Here is a 14784-nt window from a genome sequence, read left to right on the forward strand (position 1 = left end):
TTGTGAGAAACTTTTTCACTTTTGCACCTTGAAACACTTTCCATTTTGATATTCAAAGTTGCTTTTGCCCTAGTTTCTATACTAAAAGTGTATATTTTTAAATGTCATAATTTAACCAAAGTTCATATGAGCTAAACAAAACATTTTGGCCGGCCTCAAACACTTTTTGTTTTTAATTTTCCTTCATGGAGAATTTCAAAAGTTTCAAGTTTTGTTGCAAATGAAAACAGGTTTCAAAGTCTTGTAATCCTTGGCTAAGTGGAAATTCCGCCTTCTACCCTGAACTACTACTGCAAGTGATCCAAACTTTGCTAATGCTGTTTACTGGGTGATCCAATCACCCTCATACCCAGAGTGCTGCTTCCCAGGATGGAGCTTCCACCAGGCCAGGTGTGCTCTGAGCTGTGCCCAGAAGCCTTGGATGTCCTAAAATCATGGAACGGTTTGCGTTTGGAAGGGACCCTAAAGCTCCACCCCTGCCATGGGCAGGGACACCTTCCACTATCCCAGGTTGCTCCAAGCCCTGTCCAGCCTGGCCTTGGATACTTTCAGGAGTGGGGAGCCACAGCTGCTCTGGGCAACCTGTTCTAAATTTAGGGGGTGAGTTGGAGTGAAACACAACCTCTGCTGGGCCTCCAACCTGGGACACAGGTGAGTGGGGCAGAGGACATTGACCACTGTCCCATCAAGCAGCAGGGGCACAGCTCGTTGCATGTGCTGACCTTAGGACAAGGGAGAGCTCCTGGGTGCCAGCCCAAATAATATTCCTTGCAGAATAACTCCCATGTGCTTTAGTTGCAGGACAAACAAACCCTTAACATAAGGAGTTATTTGTATAATGAGTTTGCAAAATCCAGGATTGTCCTTGGGGCTCAATGAGCTCACCTGTGTGCTCACGGTGAAGTGTGGCTGCTCCGGAAGGAAAAGCTGCTGAGGGACAGACTGAAATAATACTCTGCTCTTTCCAAACTGTGATTTGGGATGACTGACCTTTGCCTGGTACAATCTTAAATATGCTCCACCACACACACCCTGGGACACAGCGGAAGGGCCGTGTGGAGGAGTTAATGATGGAGATCTAATGGCACTGCACAACCAGCCCTGCAGACCATTCTCCTTCCAACAGGCTCCAAGAGAATGACTTGCAAAACACCCTGAACAAGAGGGCATGATGTGGTCACCTGCATTCTTGCTGCAGGGCACTTGCCTAAAGGGCAACCTCCTTCCATCCTGGCTGCTGCTGCAGCCCACTGCTATTCACCACAAGTGAAGGCAGCACAAATCAGGCCCAAATAAATAACTACTCCTCACTTTTGGAGTTGGAGTCAAGGGAGAAAACAGCTCCCCTGAGGAATTAGTCTGGCAGATGTGCATGGTCAGCATTTCTTGGCACTCTGCTGCTTTGTGAAATTCATGTTCAGCTCCTGGAATTCACTCAATTCATGGGCAGGGCCAGGACTCAGGGGACAAAACGCAGGTATTTGAGCCAGTGGCATTCCTTCAGGGCACAGTGCTCCTCTGCCCCTTAGCTCTGTCCAGGTTACAGGCAGGTATAACCAATCACTCCCAGATTTCCCCATTGCCTTTGTGGCTCCCCCTTTGCTCTGTCCCACCTTCTGTCCCACCACATGTTTGTCCCCATCCCTGTGACTCACCTTCTGCCTCCCGTGGGCTCCAGTGCCCCGAGGGATCGCAGGGCATGGGAGAAGAGGCGCTGAAGGCGTATTGCACCAGGACTCTTCCCTCTGCACACAGATCACATGCTGATCCCACTTCTCTAGGAGGCCAGGAAAACAGGAAAACACACCAACTTAGTAACAGCTGAATGAGCTGCTTATTCAACTATATTTAAAGCAATAAGACTTAGAATTCAGGTCCACTTAACCCCCTTTCTCAAGGCACTGACAAAAGTGTTTTCTGATGCTGACCTTCTGTAGATTTAAGTCAAGGGCCTGTGTAGAAAGCGTTTTTGAGCCCTCTATCCAACACAAAGTGACAGCAACCTGGGAAATCACATTCACCTATATTTCCCCCCACCCCTGCACTGGACCAAACCATGACAAAAGAAAACACGTGTTGCTTAGGGGTTAGAGCATAGAAAATTGCCTCAGGAGTTTTCAGATCTATTTCTGCTCTCACCATGGATTTATTTATTGCTTGAACTTCTGGTACCTTTAGGATTGTCCTACCAGCAAGATTGGCTGAGCAGGGATATCCAGTTAAACACTCATTCACAAATCACAAACTTGTTTGGGTTGGAAAGGACTTAAAGCTCATCTCATTCCACCCCTGCCATGGCAGGAACACCTCCCACTGTCCCAGGCTGCTCCAAGCCCTGTCCAGCCTGACCTTGGACACTTCCAGGGATCCAGGGGCAGCCACAGCTGCTCTGGGCACCCTGTGCCAGGGTTTCACCACTCCCACAGGGAGTAATTTCTTCCTAACATCTAATCCCAAACTACCTTCAGTCAGTTTAAATTGTTTTGCTAATACATTCACAAGATCAGGGTTTAAGCTGATGTAGACTGGAGTAACACTAATATCCTCCATAAGGTTAAGGTGATTTATATCAGCTGAGGATGCAATTCACACAGGTCAGCCCTATGTTCCTTGGGGTCACAAATCTGGAACTCTGTATGACCCAAAGTACATGGTTATTTACCCCAGTCAGCTGCTTACTATTCAGAATTAATTGTTCTGCTTTAAGAACACTTTCTGCTGAAATGGAAAGTTAAAAATTAATTATCTTAATGATCAAATGCACCGGAAAGGACAGAAGTTTTAGGCAAACAATTTGTGTGTAACACAGTGTACTCTGTATGCTACTCTAGTAAGAACAGCTTGAGTCAATTATTAAATAATTTATATCAACTATTATAATCAGCTATGCAAATTTTAACCATCATAACCACCACTGCATGATTTATTTCAGCACTGCTTTGAAGAGAGGACTGTGGTCCTCAGCAGAGGTTAGCTGGGATACTCAGTGGCTGAGCCACCCTGAGAGAGACAGTAAGTGGCTGAATTGTGCAGTTCAGGAAGGGATGCACCTGCTGAAAACACCTGAAAAGTACAACGTGGCAATGGAGCAGAAGAAGAGGGAGACAAAGGTGGCCCTCTCTTCCTTTCATGGTCTGTAACACTGGCAATGAAAAAATGTGGGCATGTTGTGAGTAACTTCTCTTCGTGTCTCACTTCACCCACCTGCACCACTGGCATGATGCTGCCTCCCTATTTCATTTCTCGGCTGTCTATTTAGCAGAGGTTTAGGTGTCTGACTCAGCTTGCCTGAATATTACTTGCAAAACCAAAAGTTTAAAAAAAATCAAGAAACCTGAATAAATGGTCCTGAGAAATCAAAATGTAGAATTATTGTTGTGCAGTTGTCCTTCAGACACTTCCACGACCAGTCAGGATAGAAATCCCTGCAATAATAATCCTTCAGTTTCTCTACAAAGAGACTCCTGCATTAGCACTTGGTCCTGGATGAGGAGAGGGCTCTGGAAGCCAAGTTTCCACAATTAGGACTGCTTTTTACTCAAATTAGCAGCTATACAATTTCATCACAGGCTGCCATGGTGGAAAAAAACTGTAGGCTTATGGACAAACATTTCCTTTTACCAGTGAGGACTTGGAGGTAAGAGAGAAATCACAAGGAGCATCATGTGGGAAAGGCTATGAGCAAACTTTCTCTTTTTACTTTTCCAGTTTGGGAGCCAAACTCAACCCTGATGTAACTCCACTGGCTTACTCAGGGGATGACTCCTGGGTTAAAGATTTTGGTCTGCAGACTCTTGCACACAAATCCTATAAAGAGCCATGAATGTCAAACCTAATTATGGAACTGCCTTTACAGGCTTATGAAAACCTAAGCCAGGTCCTTATACCTTATGAAGCCATAGAAAACAAGAAAAAAAAGAGCATAAATTGGTTCCAAAACCACTATTAATTAGGAATGATGGCCATATCTGCCACCTTATACACGGTGGCACATGACTGCCCAAAGTGCAGGCTAATGGAAAATCTAGACTTCACTGTTTTCTAATAAGCCAAGTACTGGGGAAATTCCAGCTTATGAAGTTCAGAGCACAGGAGGAATTCATTCCTACAGCATGATATTTTAGTGAAGTGGGTTCAAAATCTAAAGATTACTAGTGAAAAACAGACCATTTCCTTCAGGGACAGCACCAGTTCAGTAGGCAACCCAAAACCACTAAAAATCTGTAATTCCTTTGGGTAAAGAGTGCCTGTTTACAGATTAAATTTGAGCTGCTGTACTTGAAATTCAGGATTGGTCCTCTGCCCTCTAAGGCACTGAAACTTTCCAACAAGGTTTAACAGAGTGATTATCAAGCCCAGCCATCTCTGGGACACCACAGCGACCAAAATATTTGCTTGCTAAGAATGAGATAGAATCAGATTCATGGAAATTAATGCTGTCACCCCAATGAAAACTTGGAGAAAGATGCAATCAAAGATTTCTGCCCAAATTTGCTGCAGAGCCCCATGACAATAACTGCTCACATCTGCCCACACATCTCAGACAGGAGGTGCATGAATGGATGTTCAGAGACAGCAGATGAGCACATCCAATGGATGCAGTCAGGAAATGAAAGGACTTCTCTTTTTCTGCCTTGTTTTCACTTGTTTCGTTTACTTTATTGTTATTTTATTATTACATGTTATTGTGTGTGCATTTTTTCATGCTTTTTTTAAAGGGAAGATGGAGAATGGGATCGATTCCAATCCTGTGCACAGGAGCTACAAGAAGAAATGCTGGTTTTTGATATATTTGATTATTAGGGATGTCTGGGAGCCCAACCAGCTGCTGGAGCTTGGGGTCAAAGCATCTCTTGACAAATTTACATGTAGGTAAGTGGCTCTCTAGAGTAAGAGAGCAAATATCAATTGAAACACTCTAAAGAGGCCAGGAGGGTCCATCAGGAAGATTTTACTGCTGTGCAGTAAAATCTTGTGTCTACTTTTGCTAAATTGTGAGAACACAGGAGAGCCACCCCCAAATTTACAGGAACTAAGAGTTAACATTGCTCTCTGCCCCTAAATCCGTGTCAGCAATCAGGTAATTTGAAGACCCTATGGGTAAAGCATCTAATTTACCTATGGCAGACTTGCATCTAAGCAGGGAACAGACACACACTCTTTACTTCCATGCCCCATCTCCCTTCAACCTGTTAGGACCTCCCACAGATACAGCCAGCACAGTGCTACGTTTTTAAACAGAAGGCTAAATTTTCCCTCCCTGACTTTCATTAAGCAGAGGTCACTGCCTGTGCACAGCTCTGGAGAATAAAAGAGACATAAAAGGAACTTGAGTTACGCCGAGCACGCCCACAGCAGCATTGTAATTGGGATCAGGAGTGAGCTCTGGGAGTGAAATTCCTCCTGTTCCCTGCTTCCAGCACTCGGAACAGTCCTGGAGCAGGGCAGCTGGACCCAGCTTTTTCTCACCCAGAATGGAGGTGTGCTGCAGGACCACACCTGATGTGCCCCTGTGGGAGCACTGTGAGCCCCCTGACGTCAGGTCTTCCTTAACAACTGTTTTGCACTGGAGATCTCCTTCTATTGGGCCACAACACTGGCTAATGTAGCCAGAGCCATTCATCCTTTCAAGGCCCTTTTACACTGTCGAAACAGCAAGGAAGGGGCCTCTGTACATTAGAAACCAGGCCCAAGGCACTCAGCAGCTGAGTATCAGTCTTCTGTTTTTTACATGAATAGTCCCATTGAAGTGAATGAGTTTATTCATTCAAGTGAGGCAAGTAAAATTTGGGCCAATGGTGTGCACTTTGTGTAAAAATATCTGCAAAGATTTACAGTATTCCCACACACAGATAAGATTATACTTGGCCAATTTTACCTCCTACTTGTCTTGCACAGTGACCCAATTTCACAAATTGATACAGGCATGAGTCTCTGACCGAGCAGTGCTGGACGCGGCGGTTCTGGAAGTTCAGCACGTGGGCTTTTCCAGGATTAGTCACTAGAATAACACTATCATCCTTGTTTTGATTAGCAGATCAAAAATTTGGGCATGTTTTAGACAGGATCATTTATATGTTTCAGTGACATTTTTAAATGGTCACGGCAACATTGCTGAATCTGTTAGCAGTGGGAATCTCATTTTAACAGGGAATTGGACTCAAAGTATTTGAGGCTGTCTCTTTAAATCTCTTCAGTAATACTGAGCACACAGATTTGAAAACCCAAAGGACTTTTTTTTCCTGGAAAATCACTCTTTATTTAACATATGATAACTCTGTTATGAAATTTTAGATTTAACAGGCTATCCACTGTGTGTTATTTAAGAAGCAAGTAACTAGAGGTTATTAAGAACATATTGATTGAGTTATAAGAAATATGTAATAAAGTCATATTTGCTTACATAACAATTAACTCTGCATCAATGTGTTTTTTAGAGGCAGATGGCATTTATTTAACACACAATAACATCTTCTGAAATCTAAATTAAATTGGAGAAACTTAATTTACCTAAAAATGATTATGGGTGGAAAAATTCTGAATTAATTTTCAGAACTATATGAGTCTTTTTTGCAGGTAGGGAATAAAAGGATTTAGTTACAAAACCATAATTCAAGCAAACACTGTTCAGAGCACAAGACCTCTCTTTATCAATTCCTAACAGGATTTGATTTCCCTCCCCATATTAATCTGCAATAAGGGTGGAAAATCTCATCTGAGCAGAAAATAACAGCTCTCTGCCTAGTGGGATAAAGCACAAGCTGGCCACTGAAATGGCCACGGTGTCCTAGCAGTGCTGGAAGGAGTTTCATCCCTGATGGAGGCAGTGGTTTCAAGGTGCTCTCCCAGCACAAAGCAGCAGTGCTGAGGCAGCTTTTTGGGTGCTAATACGCTTGTAAATCTGGCCTCCTGTGCTCTGAACTGCTGCGGTCCTGAAGGACACTCCAAGTTTGCTCTCTATAAAACAACAATGCAAGAGGTGGAGAAGCAGCGCAAACGGGGATGTGAGTTAACGGTAATGCGAGAAGGTCACTGATTTGGGAAGTTCTCTGCCAGGACTCCCATAGCTCCTGCAGCTCATCCAAGAGCTGCATAAGAGCTTTTAGATGAACAACCCAGTTACTCAGGTCATACTGGGGCGGAATTGCTCTGAATGTGGGCTGCAGTGAGGTGTAACTCCTGCCCAGAGCCCTCCATTTTCCATTATTGATATCAGAGAGCTGCATGCCTTCCAGACAGGAATACACACCCCTACACTGACCTACAGGACAACATTCACATCATATCCAGGGGCCTGGGACTTTGACTCTGCCTTGCTCAGTTCCCATCTCACATCTATAGCTCAGGGGAGGGAGGCAGCATTTGTCCCTGTCCCCATTCCAGCCACCTCCGTGCCCATGAGCCCTGTGCTGTAAAAACAAGATCCACTTTGTCCTTGCAAAGGGAACGGATAAGGGGAGGAGGGGGGAGCGTGTAGGCACGGCTGAAGCCCACAGGTATTCGTGAGCAGCAACAACAGCAGGAACCACAGGGCTGGAATCTTTGATTGAAAATTCCTCCCATAACATATGGAGAAAGATTTGCCCTTTACATGGCAAATCAATGGCCTTCAACTGAGTGCTACAGGCTGAGAAAGGAAGAGCAGACAACAGATCAATAACCTCCTCAGTATGAACCAATTTAGGAAAGAGCCTTAAGCCAGGCTGAGCGCAGCACATGACCAAGCTGCACTCCAGGAGTGGGACCTCCAGTTCTCCCCTTCCCATTTTTCCAGCATGAAAGTACAGAGCAGAGCATGATCACCTTTCAAAGAAGTGGCCATCGATGGGTGGAAACCACTCGAGGGTGACAGAGGTGGAGGTGCGAGCCACAATCTGCGGGGCAATTGCCACGGGAGCCGGTTTCTTGGTGGGCTGCCAGCTCTGGTAGACGAGGTCCAGGTAGCAGTGCATCCTGGCCACCTGGTTGGGCGTGAAGGAGTCGGTGCAGTCATCGTCTGGAATTCAAACAGAAGCCTCGTCAGCCACGTGGGACAGGAGGTGGGAGCAAGGGGAAGAATTACGACCTGGTGAATGGCAGCTCCTTGGAAGGGCCGGGCTGGGATCCCACAGCACTCCAGAGTTAATGGTCTGTGAAGGAATTAGCGCAGCCATCACTTGTGGAGGCAGGTGAAAGGAAACAATGGTTAAAAAGGAAGGAAATAAATCAATAAACGTTCCCTCCCCCTGACCTGGGATACACCTGAAGCACCCAGAGATCATCTCTAAATGAGGCAGAGACACAGAGGGGAAGAAACAGAAAGCTTCAGTGCAACATCTTCTGGGCAGGATTTGGGCCACTGGTGGAGCCCCGGGTTTAAAAGAATTTCACATTTAAAATAATATTTTTGGGAAAAGATGGAAGGGTAAAGGATGATAGTGTAAGGAAAAAGCACTGACTGGGAGTCACTGAAACTATGGGCAACAGACTGTCAGATCTCTTAGATTAAAATACAACAGAATTTAAAAAATACCCAACTTTTAAAGTTCTTAAATTTTCTAATAAGCAAATAAAAATGTTCTGAAAGATCAATTTTCCATATCATTTCAAACACTGATAAAAACGTTTTTGGTGCAAAAAATAACTTCAGTTCTATAAAATTCTCCCCCATTACCACTATGATTCTAACCCCTTTCTGAACTTTTCACAAACATTTCTTGATAGTCCTTATTTCTTTTTCATTCAAAATGGAGGAATAATTATGTTGGATGACTTCCCATAAATACCCATTTCTCATTTCATCTTGTTTTCCTCAAACATGATTTGGCAACAAGAACACATCCAGTGCCCTCTGAACACCATACAGCTTTACAACTACAATGCCCCAGAGAAGCAGAAAATTGCTGTTTCTCTATTGTGCAGATCCCAGAGGGAATAAATATGTTGTGCAAAGTCACCCAGCAAAGCCATGCTGAGGAACTCGACGCTAAGCACTTCAACCATTTTTCTGGTGTTCTTCCCATCAGATGAAAAGCTCTTGAAAACACAGAGTGTTTCTTCACATGTGCCTGCAGAGTTCCCAGCTCAGCAGAGCTCAGTCCCAGCTGGGATCCAAACAACAATGACAGTTCTGCACAGGTCAAGTGCTGCACTTCTCTGGGAAGATGCAGGTCACCGCAGGCTGCTCGTGTAAGTTCAATATTGTGACAGCGTTAGGAGGTGCCCTGATGTCTGCAAGTCCGTGCCCTGTGGTACTCCAGAGGAACAAGAAAATATGAATTTCTTCTAAAGAAAAATGAGTATTTGCTGGCTAATTTAAAACCTGGCCACATCTTCCCAGAGATGCAGGCAAATGGAGATGGATCCAGTCAGGATCCTGCTCAGACTCCAGCCCTCCCACAGGAGGGACACACCAGCTCACGTGTTTTCCTGTGTCTCTCCCAATTCCACTGAGCAGTGACACTCCTCTGATCAAACATGCACAGCAGATAGACACACACCACCCGCTTGATAATATCTACAAATCCCTGTGGGTATGCAAAAAGCTGCTTTAATGTGACATCTCTGGATTTCCTCAATAATTATCGATGGTCTACCCCTGAGCATGCTGTAAAAGCCATAAATATTCTTCACGGAAGCACAGAAGGAGACAAAGGCCCTTAATAGCCATCATAAAAGAACAATAAAATATATATAGGACAAAGCAGTGGGACAATGGCACAGGAGAAAGATGACCTGCATTCTCAATCTGTTTACACACCAGCACAGCCTGTGTCCAGGGGGAGGGGAAGGGAGGAGAGGTGAGGTAGAAAGGTGTTCCACTTAATATCAAGAAAGGTTCAAGCTCCCCAGATAAGTCAACAATTAGAGAAATTCTATACTTTGCTGGGATGATTACTCCAACAGAATTCAGAGGAAGAATTTGTAATGATTTCATGAAAAGTCATCTAAAAGACTAACTTAACTTTTATTTGGGAACATTTCAGCTATTTGGACTTGTAAAAATAATTTACAAGTCCTATTTCTCACACTACTTAATATTTTGGCCATTGTAACTTTTTATTCCAGGAAAAATAAAAATTATCAGTCAAAGTCTGTGCTTTGCTCAGGGCTGGGGATAGCTGGACAGATGGATGGGACAGGAACAGACAGACAAATACAATAGGATCAAGCTGTATACGAGCAGCAAAACAGAAATGAAAGAAAGGCAATTCCTAGAACTGCATGACCTCAGCCTACATGTTTCAAAGGTATTTTGACAGCAATTTGATATCCTGATATATTTTACTCCATTGGCAACAACAGAAATGCAAACAGATTCATGCTTGAGCTCTAGAGATATCTATCATGTCGCTTCACTTAATTTTCAAGGAAAAAGAAGAGGTTTCAGCTCAGAACACCAGCACACATGTAGCTCCCAGGAGCAGATGGGTATCTCTGTGGTCTGCCTCTGCCTCAGTCCCGAGTCAGCTGGCAAGGCAAGTTCTCTTTGGAAGATAAGAGCTCAGAGTTTTGAAACAGGCACGTTCCACCCCTCACCACATCCACATGAACAAATTTGGTGGGAGGATTTTGTCATATGGAGTGGCCCTGTTTTATCTGAAGGATGTTACCATGGGGCTGGACTTGGTGCTCGGGCTGACCACAGGCACCACAGCACCGAGGAGCTGACTTGGTGTATTTGTCCCTGAAAGTACCCTCTAAACAAATAGAAAAATAGAGAGAAAACTCAGCATTGCTTTTAGCTAGTGCCACAAAGGGCATAAAAGCATTTTGGTTATAAATCATTGCAATCCATGCCCCATATGACATTAAACACTTTGCTTCTCTACAGTTTTATTACAGAATAAGCACTCCTGTGACCTTTTGAATGGGAAATCTGTGTTTTTGCCTGGAGAATAAAGGTGCCCTTCAGTGTCTGTTAGTATATTGGTTGCCTTTAAAATGCTGTTGATTCTGTCAGCTCACTGTCATAGATTGCCACCACAGAGAGACCCTGTGGCCCAAAATAAGGGAAAATATGAGTCGAGGTACCCCCTGTTCCTTCTGAGAAATAACAGAGGGGCTTTTAGCTCCCCTTGAGCTTCCAGAGGTGCATCAAGGACCCCACTTCAGCCTCATCCAATGGGACAGGGTCTGGAGCAAATGCCCTCTTTGGGATATGCTCTGTTAGGAGAATGCACATCTGGGCAGCAGAGCTGTGCCTGCAGGGTTGTAACCACATCAGCTTTTGCTTTGAGGGCTGGTTTTACCACGCTGATATGGTTCTGTTGTTGCACTCCCAGTACAAACCAGAACAGCACACTGGTAGTCCTTGACCAGGCAGAATCCCACTATTCACATTCTAAAGATGGAGCTGGGGTGTGATTCCAAATAAAACCTAAACATGGCATTTCAACAGACACCTGGAGGCATGGGCAGTGCTTCATTAGTTGTACACTTGTCACAGGGTTATCTGACAGCCTTGGTGGTATCAATATTCATATGACATTCTATATCTCCTTGGGAGAGTATAAACAATCTCTGGATTTGAGGTTTTCAAAGACCTCATAGATCAGGCATCCAGATCTCAGAGAAATAGGGTGTCAGGTTTGCTGTAGAGCCTTTAGAAGCTGTTTTCTTAATGCTTATCTCATTTTTCCATCCCCCAAACCTTCTGCCTGGTCTTCGCATGAAACCCTGTGAATTTGGGGAAAACTGGGATAAAAGAAAAGGGATTTCTGATCTATCAGGTCTGATCCTTCATCAAGCCCGGATCTAGACCTCTATCAACATAAAGAAATGACTGAGAAATCAGGGGTTTTGGCATTCACATTCTCTGAACAGAGAGAGACATAATTCTCTCTCCCAGGATTTTTCCTGGGAAGGCAGTGAGAAAACAATTCTTACCTCTGTTTGCTGCTCCTGTTGTTTGGCACATGTGGAATGTGTTATGGAGATTGTTTACCAAAGGTGATGGTTGTTTACCAAAGGTGATTGATTGGCCTATTAGGTCAAAGCTGTGTCCTGACTGCCTTGAGACAGTCACAGAGTTTTCTTGAGTATCTCTTTAGTATAGTTGTAGTCTAGTATTAGTGTAATACAGAATAGCTTAATAAAGCAGTTGTTCAGCCTTCAGAATCATGCAGTCAGAGCACATTATTCCCTGGCTGGGGGATCATCTGTCTCTATGATAAGGGGTAATACCACAATTCTTTGTTCCTGCTCAGCCACAGACCCCCTCCAGCAGCCCGAGCAAATCCCAGTACCTGCATAGCTCATGAAGTTACTGAAGGGCGTGTTCAGGAAACTGTGGAAACCACAGGTGTCATTGCCAGGCCCGGGGTCCCCACACAGCTTGTGCTTAGGAGCAGGGTTGGTGTCACTGCAGAGGTCCCCAGTCTCGAAGGAGGGCTCTGTTTCCATGCACGGGTCGCTGCAGGACAGGATCTCAGAGATGCCCCTGAAGACGTGGTAGAGCCCCAGGCTGTGCCCAATTTCGTGGATCATGGTGTGTGTGTGGCCAGGGATTCCGTAGAAGGAGGGATTCAGCACAATGCCACCTGCAAGGGCAAAGAGAACAGCTTCTAGGTTTGCCTTGTGTTCCTCAGGACAGCAGGAGAAAGGGGAAAGAACACCTTGCTAAGGGTAGCTCCTCTGGCAGTTCGCTGGATCCTCTGTAGCACAGACAGTTTTTCCAGAACCACACACATTTCCTGCCCAGCAAAGTTTCATCTCATCCTTAATCTGGGGTTCTAAGGAGAAGGAACTGTGGGACACAGCTCAACATCCCAAACCAAAAACACTGCAGCAGTCCTTCTTTCAACTGAATAAACTCAGTGTAGGATTTTTGTTAATTTAGAGGAAAATCCTGCATGAAATTGCTTCTTACTATACTATTTTAGATAATTTCATGTGTTAAAAGAGTGTGACTCTGCCCAGAAAGGTGTAAGCAACATATTTGACACCAAGAGTCAAACAAAACATACCTGGAACACTCTGTGTATAATATTCCCCAGGGTAAGGATGTGAGAAAAGCCTATTAACTTCTGAAACACCCTGAGAATTGCAGAAGACTCCACCAATACTTGCAAATTAAGAGCTGGGCAAAGCAAAGTGTGCACACCCAGGGCTGGAGCAGTTTTTTCAGGGTGTCATGAAGGCAGATTTGAAGTAACTGTCAGAAACACACTGTTCATGTACTCAGACAAGCCTGGCTTGATCTGAACTGCACAGTCCACTAATGAATATGCATTACGTCTAAAGTGTCAAAAGATATGAAATCCTGGAAAGTGATAACCCTGAAAGAACTATGTGTTTATTAAATGTTTTTGCAAAGAAAACTAATGGTGTTTCCTGTTGGATGAATTAAGGGATGTGCAAATAAGCAAATGGCAAATTAGTGAGGATTTGCAGTACATTGAATTAATCATATGAACTATATTTTCATCTCGGTTAGATGTACCTTTGTATTTAAAATATTCTTGAAATTTTCATTATTTAGTTGGTTGATCTCAACTTTTCCAAGCCCTTTATTTAAAACCCTTTTTGTGTCCTGCCTATCATGAGAAGAGGAGACTGCTTTGTAAAAGTTATAGTGGGAATATAAATCTTGGACATAGTACTCTAATAATTTAGTGACAATGAGGAGAGAAAAGGTTTTGGCAGCAGGACCTTTATCAATGGCTGTAGCACAGGGAAGATGAGATCACTGGGTTCTGATGCACCATAGACCCTTCATCCTCATCTGCTTTGAGACATGGTTGTAAAAACCATGAAATTAGAGGAAAATGAGACCATGAAGTTCTTAAGAAGTCCTCTAAATTCCACTCTCAAAGCAATTAGGTCTATACCATCCCTCACACACTCTGGCCTGTTGCCTCTTCACAACCCCTGACGACATGACTGCCCCAGCAATCAATGTCAGCACTCAGCATCCCTACAGCTGCAAGGATTTAACTCACATCTAATCTGAATTGATTTTTTGGCAATTTAAGTACATGACTTCAAGTCCTTCCTCACACAGATATGAAGAACAGAAGATTCTCCTCCCCTTTCATCAGCTTTTATGAGATTGTCATCATCCCCACTTCAGGCTCTTTCCCTTCAGCCTGAATCACTGTAATCCCTTCAGCCTTTCCTTGGAGTTCAACCCTTTTCCTAGACCTCCCTGACTGTGGTTCTGCTTTGATTTTTCCCCATTACCTCAGGTTTTCCTCTAAGAACAATGTCCAAAACACAACATGCAGCACTTCAGTTGAAGCTGTGCCAGTCAGTGCTGAAGGAGCTCTTTGGATGTCCTGAAGGGACACATGCACAAAATATCAGGAGAAAAAAGATCTTCCCTCTGAGCAGGGGCACATGTGAAAATGTGCACAGGGTGGAGAGGAGTCCCATGGGCAGGTAAAAATACAGAAATATTGTTTAAAAAAAGAGAATAGAAAATTTAAATTTGTACACAAAGGAGTGAATAAAATCTGGCACACTGCACCATCTTCTCTCCTATGCCACACATAGCATCTGCACCTCCTTTTCACAGCACTGAACTGTTCCTCACACCAGTTCTCCACATTCCCAATTAATTATATACAGACCTACCAGCATGCAGCTCAGCAGTAAACCCATGATTCCTCTCTCTCCTCTATATAATACAAGCTCTGATTCCTCTGGTGCTTGGTCTCTACCCAGGTGGAGCCATTTATACACAGAGTGTACCCTGACATATTTTTTGGGGTTCTCTATCCCAAAAAGAATTCCAGATTTATTTTTTTTTTCCCAGTGGCAGGAGTATTGGTGAAATTCCTCAGCAGGATGTGCCTGCAGTAA

The 14784-nt window shown here is 44.1% G+C and overlaps 1 protein-coding gene across 1 annotated transcript in view; it reads right to left on the minus strand.

Annotated features, from left to right (window-relative positions):
* Positions 1 to 14784, minus strand: part of PAPPA (pappalysin 1) — a 179849-nt gene that overhangs the window by 110753 nt on the left and 54312 nt on the right. The window contains exons 4-6 of the mRNA XM_009093509.4: positions 12228 to 12521; positions 7804 to 7996; positions 1656 to 1777 (exon numbers count right to left, since the gene is read on the minus strand). Coding sequence (XP_009091757.2) covers positions 1656 to 1777; positions 7804 to 7996; positions 12228 to 12521 — 609 coding nt within the window. The remainder of the gene's footprint in view (positions 1 to 1655; positions 1778 to 7803; positions 7997 to 12227; positions 12522 to 14784) is intronic.

The sequence above is a fragment of the Serinus canaria genome, chromosome 17 (genome assembly GCF_022539315.1).
Source record: "Serinus canaria isolate serCan28SL12 chromosome 17, serCan2020, whole genome shotgun sequence".
Lineage (NCBI taxonomy): Eukaryota > Metazoa > Chordata > Aves > Passeriformes > Fringillidae > Serinus > Serinus canaria.